This window comes from Thunnus albacares, chromosome 17 (genome assembly GCF_914725855.1).
Source record: "Thunnus albacares chromosome 17, fThuAlb1.1, whole genome shotgun sequence".
Taxonomy (NCBI): Eukaryota; Metazoa; Chordata; class Actinopteri; order Scombriformes; family Scombridae; genus Thunnus; species Thunnus albacares.
The window spans coordinates 6,967,921-6,981,474 of NC_058122.1; the positions used below are offsets into that span (position 1 = coordinate 6,967,921).

Below are 13,554 nucleotides of genomic sequence, written 5' to 3' on the forward strand. Positions count from 1 at the left end.
CAGATCTTCAACACTGAGGTGAAGGAGATAACTGCAGTCCTGTAATTATTGACTGGATGACAGACACAGACTCAGTGTTTTGTGTTCGCCGTGAGGATTTCTCACGTGGTCAGTTCCACTACTTCTGTGGCTTTGTTTATGCGTCTCATATGTTTCTTTGAAATAGCAATTGTTTGTGCACATTTATCAGCGTTGGAGTAACACTGAAGGTCAGTCAGTCATGATAAAATGGACTTTGTCAATAAAGGCTATCCGGGGTGAGTGGTGGGGAGCAGGGGGATGCCATGTTATCTGCATGTATAACCTTTTCTGTGATATTGACAGGGTCAATGCATTTACTTACTATGACCAACCTGATATTTCCCTTGAAGAGCTTTAGCTCCTTCTTTCTTTTAAACCAATACCAGTGTTTCATTACCTACCATGTGACACATCTGGACTATTTAACTCTTTTCAGTTACAAAATATCTCTGAGGTATATTCTTGAACTATATGGTCTTTCTGCTTGGTTCAAGGTTGTTGTTTTTACATTTTATCTCTTTAGATGTACTTTATCTCTGCACCTCCTCTGATGTAAATCTCTTTGTAAACTATGCTATAGACCTCTAACAGTTTCAGACTTTGAACCTGGAATCACATGCTGATATATTTTTTATGAGAGGTGGCAACCCTCAGTTCAGGAAATGGAGATAAGAAGATAAAAGCTGGACTGATATGACCTATTTATTCGTTTTTTAACAGAGGGTTTTATCACTGGTCAATTAGCTTATTGTGTACTCCTTACCAGTTTGATCAAAGAAATCTAATGAAATGAATGTTCCATGTAACAAAGTCAGTAAATCTATTGATGCAGTTATACCAGCACCATATGAAATTACCACTTAATATGTATGTGTGTGTGTTGACCGGGTCATTTTGTCATATTCAAGTATGGACATCTGCCAGTAAAGTAAATGCTCACTGCCAATCTTACAGATTTATTTCGTGCATAGTCATGGCTGTGTGTGCAGGACACATTTTGGACTTCAAACCATCTGACCAGGGACGGTTTATTTACTTGGATAAAATGTTGACATCCCCAGTTTGGTTTTGTAACAGTTATATTCAGCATTAGTTAAGGTTAAGCTAAGAGAATCAGACCTATCATTAGAAGAGAAAAGGTGGGAATGAGTCTAGGGTCCCACAACCAAATGGGACTCATACTACTAGTATTAAATTTATAATAGCAGGGGTCTCAGGGCAGTGTTCCCCTCAACTCCTAGCCACACCCCTGTTAAACATGTACTGTTGCAAGGTTAGAGTCAGCCTCCAGGCAATGAAACTAATGTATCCAAATACTATATGGGCATGTGCGCCTGTCTCTCCTTCATCTCTCTGAAAGGGTTAAACTCATAGTCAAAACCATCTCCATATAGAGCTCCGCCCCCCCGATTGTTGAGGCTGTGTGCCTCAAAAATCACACCACTCCAAATCCCGCCTACCCCTCCTGGGCCCCTGCGGGCCCCACCCACCCATGGACCACATTGAAATGGGTCTGATGTTGTTGCCAAACATTACAGTGTGCGGAGCATCCTTCCGCAGATCTTCCAGCAGCAGCAGCAGCAGCAGCACCAGCATCTCAGCTCAGAGCGCAAGTAAGGAGGCAACACGAGGCTTTACTACAACCTTTGCAGGGAAAGTGCCAAACAGCAGTCACATTCACTGACACTGTTGTAATAAGCCACATCAGAGTCTGCAATTAGATGTATCTTCCAGTGCGGCTGGAAAACATGGGACGGCCGTGTTATGCGTCACTGGTGTTTCTCATCTGCTCCCTTGTTCAGACAAGTAAGTTCAAATTTCCTGCATTACATCCTGAGATATTAATTAATTAGCTCTATTTTTGATTCAAGAAAATATAAAACTGTGTTGTGCTTCAATTTTACGTTGTTTCATAAAGTATATATATACAAAAAACAATATAAATATGATTTTGGCCAACTATTCAGTGTGTATGGGTTTAAATTGCCCACTCCTCTGACAGCACCGGATGCAAGGTGATGGGGGGAGGGCGCAATTATTCGCAGAATGTAGGTCAAATCTCTATCCCACTCTCTCTTTCTTTCACAATGTATATTCGGGACAAAAAAAAAAGGTTTGACGTCGACTTAACATCACACTTTTCCATAATTCAACCGGCATTAGCCTCAATCTATCAGTCATCAAACGGTAGAAGCTTTAGTTGTGCTTTTCATCACTATTATTCTTGCCTGTATGTTTTGCGCTTTTAATTTACTGGCGCTCAGCTCGCAGCAGGTTCTGCAGCCAATGAGGTTTCAGGAGTGTGAATACTGTGTGTGTGTGTGTGTGTGTGTCTGTGTCTGTGTCTGTGTGTGTGTGTGTAAAGATGTCAAGCGGGGTTTCTGAAAGCCGGTTTTTGAAGCTGTTGCCATTCATAATGTGGGAATGGGTGCCACTTGCATTTTCACTGTGTAGAATCCATCATGGGAGAATTTAGATGAATCAGATTTTTGTAATCAGTATTGCAGGTGCACTTATTCTCACTCACATGCCACAGTATGATTCCTACATGATGCAACACCGAGCCTGTTTGCAGGAAGCTTTTTTCCTTTTACCTTAAACGCCCCCATTCTCTGGAAATGAATGGTGTCCCTCCAATACAAACAGACATTGTCTTGAGACAGCATTCCTCAGTTTTGGGTCACACACTCAGACGTGAAGTCACTCATTGTCAGACCTGTTCCCCAGTACGTTAGTTCTGGGAAAAGGTGTATGATGAAACATGTTGGAACTGGCCATCACCAGTCAAAGATATGTGTCGTAATGCAACTTTATCTGTCCCCCATGTTGTGAAATGTTGTGAATATCCGTTGTTGTCTCTCACTCATGTTAGGACAAAGAATCTTTATTTTTGTCACGTTGAGGAGACAAGAAAGAAAATGCATTTATGTCCTTTTCCAAGTCAGAGTGACACCTAATAGAGATATGATTCTAAAATTAAAATAGAGTATGAACAGTTTCCTCTTTCTGCTTACCTCATGGTCGATCAATTAAACACACCAGACGTCAGAGAATTGGCAACGAACATAAGCACATTTGTAATTTTCCCAACACTGGTTTGTACACAATCAATAGCCCAGGCATTCGGTTCAGTTTGTATTTCAAGGTCTGAACTTTAAGCCCATTAAGTAAATAGCCAGCATGAACTTGGGTTTGGGTTACGTGCCATCGGTTTCAGGTAATTAGATGATGTTGGTCTCCACTTTCTCTCTCATACACTTAGGGAAAAGGAAAGTTTGAAATCTATCTTAAAGTTAATATATTCATTTTCTTTTGTATTACCCACAAGGAAATCCCTTTCATAAAACCAGATTTGTCATCATAAAACTTACTATCTTTATGGCAAGACTGCCCCCGCAAAAGGGCAGTACCACAAAGCCTTTCACATGTAGTCATAAAGAAATGATTGACTTAGCGTTCAGTTGTAGACTTACTTTACAGCTTTAAAACAGAAGTAACTGTTTGCAATTAGAGTCATATAAATTATTACAACAGTGACAGAAAAACATTTCTGCAACTTGCAGCAGCTTGAGGAAATAAAGCCACTCCTTGTTAAACTACTGTTTAACCATCAACCATGACCAATGGCAACAGATGTTTGAAGCTTTTATGATTTACTGTACTGTAAGACATTCATAACAATAAATAATGTATTTTAACATCCAAATTACTTTCACATAAATATTTAATTAGCATTTTTTCTAATTGGTAAAAAGCAAATCTTATTGTAGCAATGAGTATGCCAAATGCATAGCTGCTGGTGGCGTTACTGTGGAACGCCTCCCTCTGGCCCTTGTTGGGAACAGGTGGCCATCCAGGGTTTAGAGCCCCCAGGGCTAGAGGGAGGAATCCCTCATGGCCTCTATCAAGCACCTTTTCATAAAGTGCTGTCTTTCTGATGTACAGTCTAATTGGTTCTTCCAGTTCAGTGGCTTCATCGGGTCCATTAAAGATGGGGGTTGGGAGAGCGACACTGTGCCCTCAGCAAATGAACTCCTTTCAAATGTGGAGTGTTTGGGCCATAAACACTGTAAAGTGTGATCTCTATTGTGATTATGAACTTCCTCCTGCTGATAGTGATAAATACAAGCTGAACTGCTTACATAGGTCTATTTGACTTGGTGTTAACCATTTATCTGCCCTATTTAAACAAGTAGCAACATGCCAGTGTGTGTTTGGTCATGTGTGTGTTGTAGCAGAATATATACCTCAAAGCCACGTGCTCCTCTGGCAGCAAATTTATCACCATCTGTGCTGAACACATACTGTGGCCCCAACAACACAGCTGTAATGGAACCCAACATTTTTAACAAAACACAGACTATCAAGTGAGCTAAGACCAACTTTCTTTGGATTACTGGTGTTTTGTGAAGTGAGGCAATGTTGTATCTGCTCTGAAAAAAATAAAGTCTGTATGTGTGTGGACCAAAAATATTTTTTTTGTATGGCTCTATGGATGGTAGTGTCAATCTGTTGGTCTGTAGGTTGGTCCACCACTTTGTCATCGACTGAAATATCTCAACAACTATTGAATGGATTCCCAGGAAATTCTGTACAGACATTCACATTCTCCAGAGGATTAATTGACTTTGCTGACCCCTTGACTTTTCCACCACCCACCAGCAGGTTTGCTGGATTGGCACAAAATTTTTGTACAGATGTTCATGGTTCCAAATGATGATGCGTACTGACTTTGGTGATCCCGACTCCCTGTCGTGCCACCATGAGACCGACAGTATATGTTTGAGTGAAATGTCTCAACAACTACTGTGTGGATTGGTAAACACACTCATGTCCCTGTTGGGGTGTATTGAGATAACTTGCACCATAATTTCACTTTATCTAACATTTTGGTTTATGACCTACAAAACTGATGATATTCCCATTAGCCTCAGCTACACTGTATTTAGTGCTAGTTAGCAAATGTAAGCATGCTAACATGCTAAACTAAGACAGTGGTTCTCAAAGTGGGGTTCGGGGACCCCCAGATGTCCTTGAGGGGGTTCCAAGGGATCCCTAGCAAAAAGGGGAATCATTTATTTTCACTATAATTCTATCCATAAGTAACACAATGACAGAATGTATGACTATTTTGGTCATGGGTTTCATACACTTTCTGCAATTAAACATCTAATCAAATGGGGGACTGTGGTCTAATTTATGTCAGTTTAGGGGTCCTTGACATGAAAACGTTTGAGAATCACTTAAGAACTAAAATGATCAGCATGGTAAAGATTATACCTGTTAAACATCAGCATGTTGCCATGTTTACATTAGCATTTAGCCCAAAGAACCACTGTGCCTAAGTATAGCCTTGCAGAGCTGCCGAGCTGTAGACTCTTGTTTAATAGTGGTCTGTAGAATTATTATTCTGTGACTTCTCTTCTTTTCATTTGCTGCCATGTCTGTGTTTATGGGGAGTCTTCTTGTAATGGCCCTTGATAGATGATAACTAAAACAACGGCCCTTTTAGCTGAACTGTGTGTTTATATCTGTCTGTCGTAGATGCATTGACAACATGTGGAACCACGCAGTTCCAGTGTGGGAACGGGAGATGCATCACGGTCAGATGGGTGTGTGATGGCACAGATGACTGCGGAGATGGCACAGATGAACTTCCTGGTACTTGCTGTGAGTATTACATGTTTTAACATGAGGATTGACTTGTTATTGCTTTGCATACATACTTGTAGATTCCACAATACTTCAGTCTGATGATTATAGAGTTTCAGTCATTGTTTTTGTGTATTTCACTTCCAGTGGCTAAAACGTGCAGACCGACAGAGTTCAGTTGTTCGGACCGCCTTAACCATTGTATACCGAGCAGTTGGCGCTGTGATGGAAAAGCTGACTGTGAGAATGGAGCTGATGAAGAGAGCTGTGGTGAGTTGACATGCAGTGTTGGAGTTACCTTCAGGCTGCAAGAAGCCACACATCTGTCATACCTCAATCATATGTTACTCTCAGATTTTAAATGGACTGCATTTATATGTACGGACTGCCTTTCAATAGTGCCTTTCTAGTCTTATCAACCACTCAAAGTGCTTCACAACACATGTCAACATTCACCCATTCATACACTGATGGCAGAGGCTGCCATACAAGTTACCAACCTGCTTATCAGGAGTGATACAATGTTTCTACATATTAATTCACCCACTTGCACACCAATGGCACATCAGGATTCGGGGTTCAGTATCTTGCCCAAGAACACTTTGACATGCGGCCTGGAGGAGCCACGGTTCGAACCACAAACCTTCTGATAAGTGGACAACCCGCTCTACCTCCTGAGCCACCACTGCCCCAGTGCTCAGTACTTCCTTTTCTCATTTGCATCCCCTTCCTTGCTCTAATGTTTTCCTGGTGATTCATTGCTCTGATCTCCCTGTCACATCTTCTCTCTCTTAGCGCCCAAGCAGTGCACAGACACAGAGTTCCGCTGCAGGAATGGCCAATGCGTGTCAAGCTCATTCGTGTGCGATGATGAGGCAGACTGTGATGACGGCAGTGATGAGGCCTCTTGCCCACCTGTTACCTGCAACTCTGCGTCCTTCCAGTGCAACAACACTGTTTGCGTTCCTCGCCTGTGGTCCTGCGACGGTGACGCCGACTGCCCTGACGGCTCGGACGAGTGGCCCCAGAACTGTGGTTCAACGGGACATGCCTCTTCTACCACCCACCGCTGCTCAGCCCTGGAGTTCCGCTGTGGCAGCGGAGAGTGCATCCATAGCAGCTGGAAGTGTGACGGAGGAGCCGACTGCCTCGATCGATCAGACGAAGCTGACTGTGGTGAGTGTGACTGCAAAATTCTTCTTGCCCTGTTGGTTACATGCATGGCATCTTTTTCAAAGCCTGATTTCAAGCTATCAACTCTTGGATTCATTCCAAATTTCTGCTTGTTGCATCCCTCCAGCTCATCCCACCTGCCGCCCTGATGAGTTTGAATGCGGTGATGGCACTTGTATCCATGGAAGCCGCCAGTGCAACCATCAATATGACTGCAGGGACATGAGTGATGAAATTGGATGTGTCAATGGTAGGAAGCTCCTCCCTGCCCTTCCTCAGTAAAACCTCCAGTCTGTATCTATAACTGAACCACTGTTGAGCTTGCTGTTACCTGATCCTCGTCTTTTATTTACATGTCTCACATGCAGCAACCCACTGTGAGGGCCCCACCAGATTTAAGTGCCGCAGTGGGGAGTGTATTAGCATGGAGAAGGTGTGTGACAAGCGGCGTGATTGCAGGGATTGGTCAGATGAGCCTCTTAGGGAATGTGGTGAGTACAGAGGCCCTCATTCATAACTGTCTGTTTAATTACTACTTTTCTGTATTTAATGAGGGTGTCTGCAGCTTTAGAATACTGGTTATGTCCTCAGAAAAAAATACTGTAGTGAACCTTTTCTTCCTCCTTCTGCAGGCTCCAATGAGTGCCTGTACAACAACGGTGGCTGCTCTCATATCTGCAATGACCTTAAGATTGGCTACGAGTGCTTGTGTCCCACTGGATACAGCCTGGTTAACGAGAAACGCTGTGAAGGTGCAAAATCCCAAATATGCACAACAGAGCAGTTATAGTCAGAAATAGTCAAACATCCATGTGCTTTCTTAGGTTTTGTCACACCATCCAGTTGATTTCATTTGCCTCAAACTGACATGTTGTTGTTTTCTACTCTTCTTTGAATCAGATATTGATGAGTGTGCCAACCCAGACACCTGCAGCCAGATCTGCATCAACCAGATAGGCAGTTACAAATGCGAATGTGAGGAGGGTTACCAAGTTGACCCAGCAACTAAAGCCTGCAAGGCCATTGGTAAATATCAGCTGTGTTCCCTCCAGAGTGTTTGCTGAGTGTTTATTGATGTTGAATGTATTTTTTTTGTTATACTTTAGACTTTTGTGAAGATAGCGACTTTAACTCTGTGTCTACTTTGATTTTGTAGGTACAGTAGCCTACCTTTTATTCACCAACTGCCATGAAGTCAGAAAGATGACTTTGGACAAAAGTGAGTACACCAGAGTTATCCCCCGTCTAAAGAACGTTGTGGCCCTGGACATGAACATGGCCACCAAAGAGATATACTGGTCAGACATCTCCAAAAAGAAGATCTACAGGTGAGCAAGGTGTCCAGAGTAACAATCAGAATGAAACTAGTCTTTTTGCTTCATTTACTTGATGCCAGTTTTTCACTTTCAATCCAGAGCTCAGATGGACACGGCAGAAGACTCCACTCAGCACAGCGTAGTGATCGGTAGTGACATCGATGCTCCCGAGGGCATTGCTTTCGACTGGATCCATGGTAACCTGTACTGGACTGACAGTGTCCGCAGCACCATCTCCGTGGTAACTGCTAACGGTAGCCGTCGCAAAACTCTCTTCCAGCAAGGCTTATCTAAACCCCGCGCTATTGTGGTCGACCCCCACAGCAAGTAAGCCTAACAAACTGATGAAAGTACAGTAATGCCCTCATCCTTACTGGACTGTCTGTTGATTTCAGTACTTTTAGTTACAATTATTTTCACAAAACATATCTTTGTCCTCCCAGCTTCATGTACTGGACTGACTGGGGGAATCCTGCTAAGATTGAGAAGGCAGGTCTAAATGGAGCAGACCGCACCGCTCTGATCACTGACAACATTGTGTGGCCTAATGGAATTACACTTGGTAAACTCCAGCATTCATGTTTCAAGTTGCTTTTTTATCCATTCATGTGTGCTAATGGTCACTCTAGACTGACCTGTGGCCCCTCCTCCTCCCTTGCCTCCTCCCCAGACCTGTTGAACCAGCGGCTCTACTGGGTGGACTCTAAGCTGCACACCCTCTCCAGTATCGACGTGCAGGGCGGTGGTCGACGCACCCTTATCATTGACGAACACCATCTGGGTCACCCGCTGGGACTCACCGTGTTTGAGGTGGATATTTACAACCTGATAAACTCTGTTACACATAAACCCAGAGCCTGTCAAACACAACATCCCATAAACTCCTCACTGCACGTGTAAACTGTAAACTTCTGACAGAAGTCTTTTCTTCTCCTTTTATTTTCTCTGTGTACTTCTAGGAAAGACTTTTCTGGACAGATGTCAGTAACAATGCTATCCTGAGTGCAAACAGGGTGACTGGTGAAGACATCACACCTTTGGCAGAGCACCTATCATCACCAGAAGACATTATTCTCTACCATAACCTAAAACAGCCTGCTGGTAAGTGAGGTCTTAGAATTTGGAATTTGCACATTTTACACATTAATTAAATTGCTTAATAATGTAATTAAAGTAAATTATTTAATTTCATTTTCAACAACCCTAAAAGTTTCATGAGTCAGTCCCAACCCATAATAGTCCAAGTACTGTTTTAGAAGCGTGACAAGACCATATTGTTTGTCTGTATTGGTATTGGCTTCCAAAAATGTAAAGAAGTTGAAATCAACTAAAATTCCTTTCCATCACAGGCAGGGATTGGTGCCAAGTGTCCAATGGTGGCTGTGAATTCTTGTGCCTGGCAGCTCCTCAAGTGGGCAGGCATCCCCCCAAATATACATGTGCCTGCCCAGATAACATGATGCTAGCAAGGGATATGAGGAGATGTGTACCTGGTATGTAAATTTTTATGTGGTATGATGTCAAGGAGTAAATTATAAAATTGTAGTGGAATTATTTTGGTCTTTTAAACTTTTCTTACTCTCACTCCTCCTCATCTGTTATTTGTACTCCACCAGCTGTGCCAACACCTGCAGCACCCATTCATCCTGAAGTTACACCTACCGCCCCACCTACCACCCCACCTACCACACCACCTACCACACCACCTACCAACCCACCATTACCAGCCACGACCACACCCAGACCTCAGGTCCGCACCACCACAGTGCCAATTGTAATCACCAGCACTGTGGCCAAGACAGTGCCACGCACCACCAAGCCTCCAGTCCGGACCACCACACCTGAACCTAGGATCCCTTCACCCCAGCCGGCGAAGCCAAAATTCCCCCAGACCACCACAGAGGCTCCAGTCATGACTCCAGGTAAGCTTTTGCATTTATTGTTATGTTAAAGTCAAATTGCGTAGACAATTTACATTCCTTTGTAGGCTCTTCAAGATTTTTATACTGAACTGAAACCAGTGGTTGTTTTGGAATCAGTCTAAAAATGTACAGTATGCTTTGAGAAATTAGCAGTCAGTAATGTAAAGTATGTACTCTGCAAATGACATGCAATAGATATAGTGCAGGTCGGGTTTCATGTATCATTAATTGTGTTTTCTTTTCCTTCAGATATCCAACATGAATTCACAGCAGCTATACCCAAGACTGCCTCCACCACCCCAATAGCTTTGTATATCATCTTACCTCTAGGTGAGTTGCTTTGGTAGCTTATGCCAAGGCGTTGTCTTCACAAAAACTACTAATTATTTGAGATGACAACAGCTCCAACCATCATGCCTAATCTCTCTCTGGATCTCTCTCTCTTGTGTAGCGATCCTATGTATAGTGGCTGTCGGTGGCGTGCTGCTATGGAGGAACTACAGGCTGAAGAACACTAACACAATCCACTTTGACAACCCCGTCTATCAGAAAACCACTGAAGACCAAGTGCATATTTGGAGGAACCACAGCAGCGATGGTTACACCTACCCAAAAGTGAGTCTAAGAGTCTACTCATCTGATTATATGGAGACAACTGAGATGAACAAATTGCATGACAAAAAAGTTTTCAATTCTTGTCATCTTGTTTTTATAAAATAATACACTCTATTTTAATAATCACACACAGGCTACAGTATATTTTATCCACAAATGTTATATCTGACATGCTTTTTATTTGCTGTCTTATCAGAGACAAGTTGTAAGCTTGGATGAAGAGGCGGACAATCCAGCCTTCACAGAAAACTGAAAAAGGTTGGGCAGAGTGGAGAGAAGAGCCTCAGTGATAAGCTACCTTAGACGTCCTTTTGTATTTTTTTACCTCACATAGCACAAAGATATGGAAGTCAAAGCCAGCATCAGACAAGCTTGAACCACTATATCCTCACAGACGGACAAGTGCTCTACAGTGGAAAAACCAGGGTGAAACATTTTTGTTTTGGTGCACTTTTTTTCCATGGAGTTAACAGCTGACAATCCATTCCTCACCAAATCATACCAAATTATCAGATGTTGGATCCCTAAATATAATGTTTTTTTTACTCTTTATCCGAACTGGGATGCTGATGGTACAACTGGAGAACTCTGTCATTGTTAAAGCCACATAATGTCTTCCTTCTCATCCATCAGTTTAACTGAGCTCATTTAATGCAATATATAATTGTGAATTCCCTCTCATTCATGTTAGATAGAATTCAGAAATAAGGTGTAAATGTCATTTTTTAATTATTTTTGTCTGCCATTAGAAAGTGACAAGCTGTTGATGGAACATTATCATATCTTGCACTATTTCTAGTTTAAAGGAATAGTTTTGCATTTTTGGAAATACATGTAGGCCTAGAATTAGATGAGAAGTTTGATACCACTCAGCTTTAACTATGAAGCTAGATCAAGAAGGTGATAAGCTTAGCTTAGCATAAAGCCTGGAAGCAGGGGGAGACAGTTAGCCTGGTTCTGTCCAAAAAGTCAAAAATATGCCTACTGGAACCTCTAAAGCTCACTAATTAACATGTTAACTAATTAACTAATAAACACAAACAGAAATTTGGGGAATTTACAGGGAGTTACATGCTAAGGCTATTTCTTGGTGACTAGCGGCCAGACGCAGTGACTTTCTGGAATAGTTACACAACTCCACTCCCCATGAAACCACAACATGTCTTTTCAACGTTTTTGTGTATGGATTAATCATATGAGATATAAAGAATTAATTAGTGAGCTTTAGAGATGATGGATGGATTTTGTTACCTTTTAGAAAGAGCCAGGCTAGCTATTTTCCTGTTTACAATCTTTATGCTAAGCTAAGCTATTGGCCTACAGCTCAGACATGAAAGTGGATTCAATCTTCTCATCTAACTCTTGGCAACAAAGGCAATAGATGTATTTCCCAATATGTCTAACTGCTCATTTAACTCTTTTTTTTCATTGAACAGAAGAAAATCTGAACCTGAGGTTTTATCCCAAGACAAACACTAACACTAGAGCTGAGAAGGAATGTATGTAATGAATTCAGTGAGTGCCAGTTTAACCAGTGTGACCTCAAACAGTCTTTACATTATGTCAGTGTGTAATTACTTGGAGTTTTACATCAGCCATTGCCATCATAGTAGTGGAGCGAAAATATCATCCAAAGGGAAATAAAGTCACTACTGTAACTAACCTCAAAGAAAACACACAGCACACTGTATTTGTGCCTTGAGTATTGTACTCTGTGATAGCCTTCAGATTTCACATATCACCAATATATCTTTTGAGCTGACCAGCTGGTTACAATGTCCTCCAGCAGCCATCTGTTACATGCCTCTTCAGCTCAATCCTTCTGATTTGTGATTGGCTGTCTGTGTTTTTAGAGCCCTCCTTAAATTTTCCTTCCCTATGTTCCTCTCAGGAGGACCTGTGCATTCCTCAAAGACAAAATAGCTTTGATGAAACCACGTGTGACCGATGGGGCCGTGCCTAATGCTCTGTGCCATGACACATATATATTTACATCCTCCCTCAGGACGAGAACTTCACCTTGCCTTATTCCAGCATTCCTGACAGAAGAAAACCATGTGCCCTATCATGGTTTTAAAAACACAGTTGTCCGTGGCTGCTTGAGCTCATGTTCTGTTGTGATTTTTGACAAAAATGTGCCTTTTTAATGACATGTTTTGTTCAAAAGTCCACGTTGGTGCTATTGAACTCAGTGGATTTGTATAAAATATATGTTTGCCTGTTTACAAAGAATTGTTTAAAGGATGTGGCAGTGTTACATGCAGGTGAGGTTACACAACAACAAAGATGTTATTGTGATGTGGGTAAATGACCGTCGTGAGGCTTTTAGGTAGAGAAACAAATTCATAAGTGCTAGTGAAGCTGTACATAAAGAAGAAGTCATTTCACATTCACAGACTAATAGTGCAGTTTAAGTGTGTGTAAATATAATGTTCATAAATGTAAATATTTGTTCTTATCTGTTTTTTGGTAATGATGTGAGTGTTTTAGCCTGTGTTGTAAACTTTAAACATTTGCTGTACATAAATAAATGCTTCTATTTATTATAGAATCACTTCACTCTGGAATCAGTTTTTTAAGACTCATCGTGTGCCTGAATTAACTTTGATGCAATTTTTTGCAGTCATAGCAGACTCTTGACTTTGGTGTTGAACTAATGCTTGCGTTGAACTCTTTCCCCACATTCTGCTTTCCAAGTGATGCAACAGCAGTAACTCAATACAGACAAGACAAATAGAAAATACAGGGATACAGACAAGCAATATGACAGCTGACAGATTGTTAGACTAGAAAATGCTCAGCAGAAATGTATGCATGAAAGTAACACAGATAAATACAGTAATAGCAGAAGTAGT

General features: G+C 41.8%; 1 protein-coding gene across 1 annotated transcript; it reads left to right on the forward strand.

Annotated features, from left to right (window-relative positions):
* Positions 1–1,533: 1,533 nt before the first annotated feature.
* On the forward strand, positions 1,534–13,258 carry ldlra (low density lipoprotein receptor a). Its single transcript, XM_044331600.1, has 18 exons — positions 1,534–1,827; positions 5,566–5,691; positions 5,821–5,943; positions 6,469–6,849; positions 6,974–7,096; positions 7,215–7,337; positions 7,479–7,598; positions 7,747–7,872; positions 8,003–8,174; positions 8,262–8,489; positions 8,606–8,724; positions 8,833–8,972; positions 9,122–9,263; positions 9,512–9,655; positions 9,779–10,084; positions 10,334–10,414; positions 10,536–10,699; positions 10,896–13,258. Exons 1-18 carry the CDS (start codon positions 1,743–1,745, stop codon positions 10,950–10,952), a joined length of 2,760 nt encoding a protein of 919 aa, XP_044187535.1. The 5' UTR covers positions 1,534–1,742; the 3' UTR covers positions 10,953–13,258.
* The last annotated feature ends 296 nt before the right edge of the window (positions 13,259–13,554 follow it).

Coding starts and splice junctions, on each gene's coding strand:
- ldlra (XM_044331600.1), top strand. CDS start 1,743: ATGTATCTTCCAGTGCGGCTGGAAAACATGGGACGGCCGTGTTATGCG. Junction 6,850..6,973: donor ATCAGACGAAGCTGACTGTG/GTGAGTGTGACT, acceptor GCATCCCTCCAG/CTCATCCCACCTGCCGCCCT. Junction 8,175..8,261: donor TCCAAAAAGAAGATCTACAG/GTGAGCAAGGTG, acceptor CTTTCAATCCAG/AGCTCAGATGGACACGGCAG.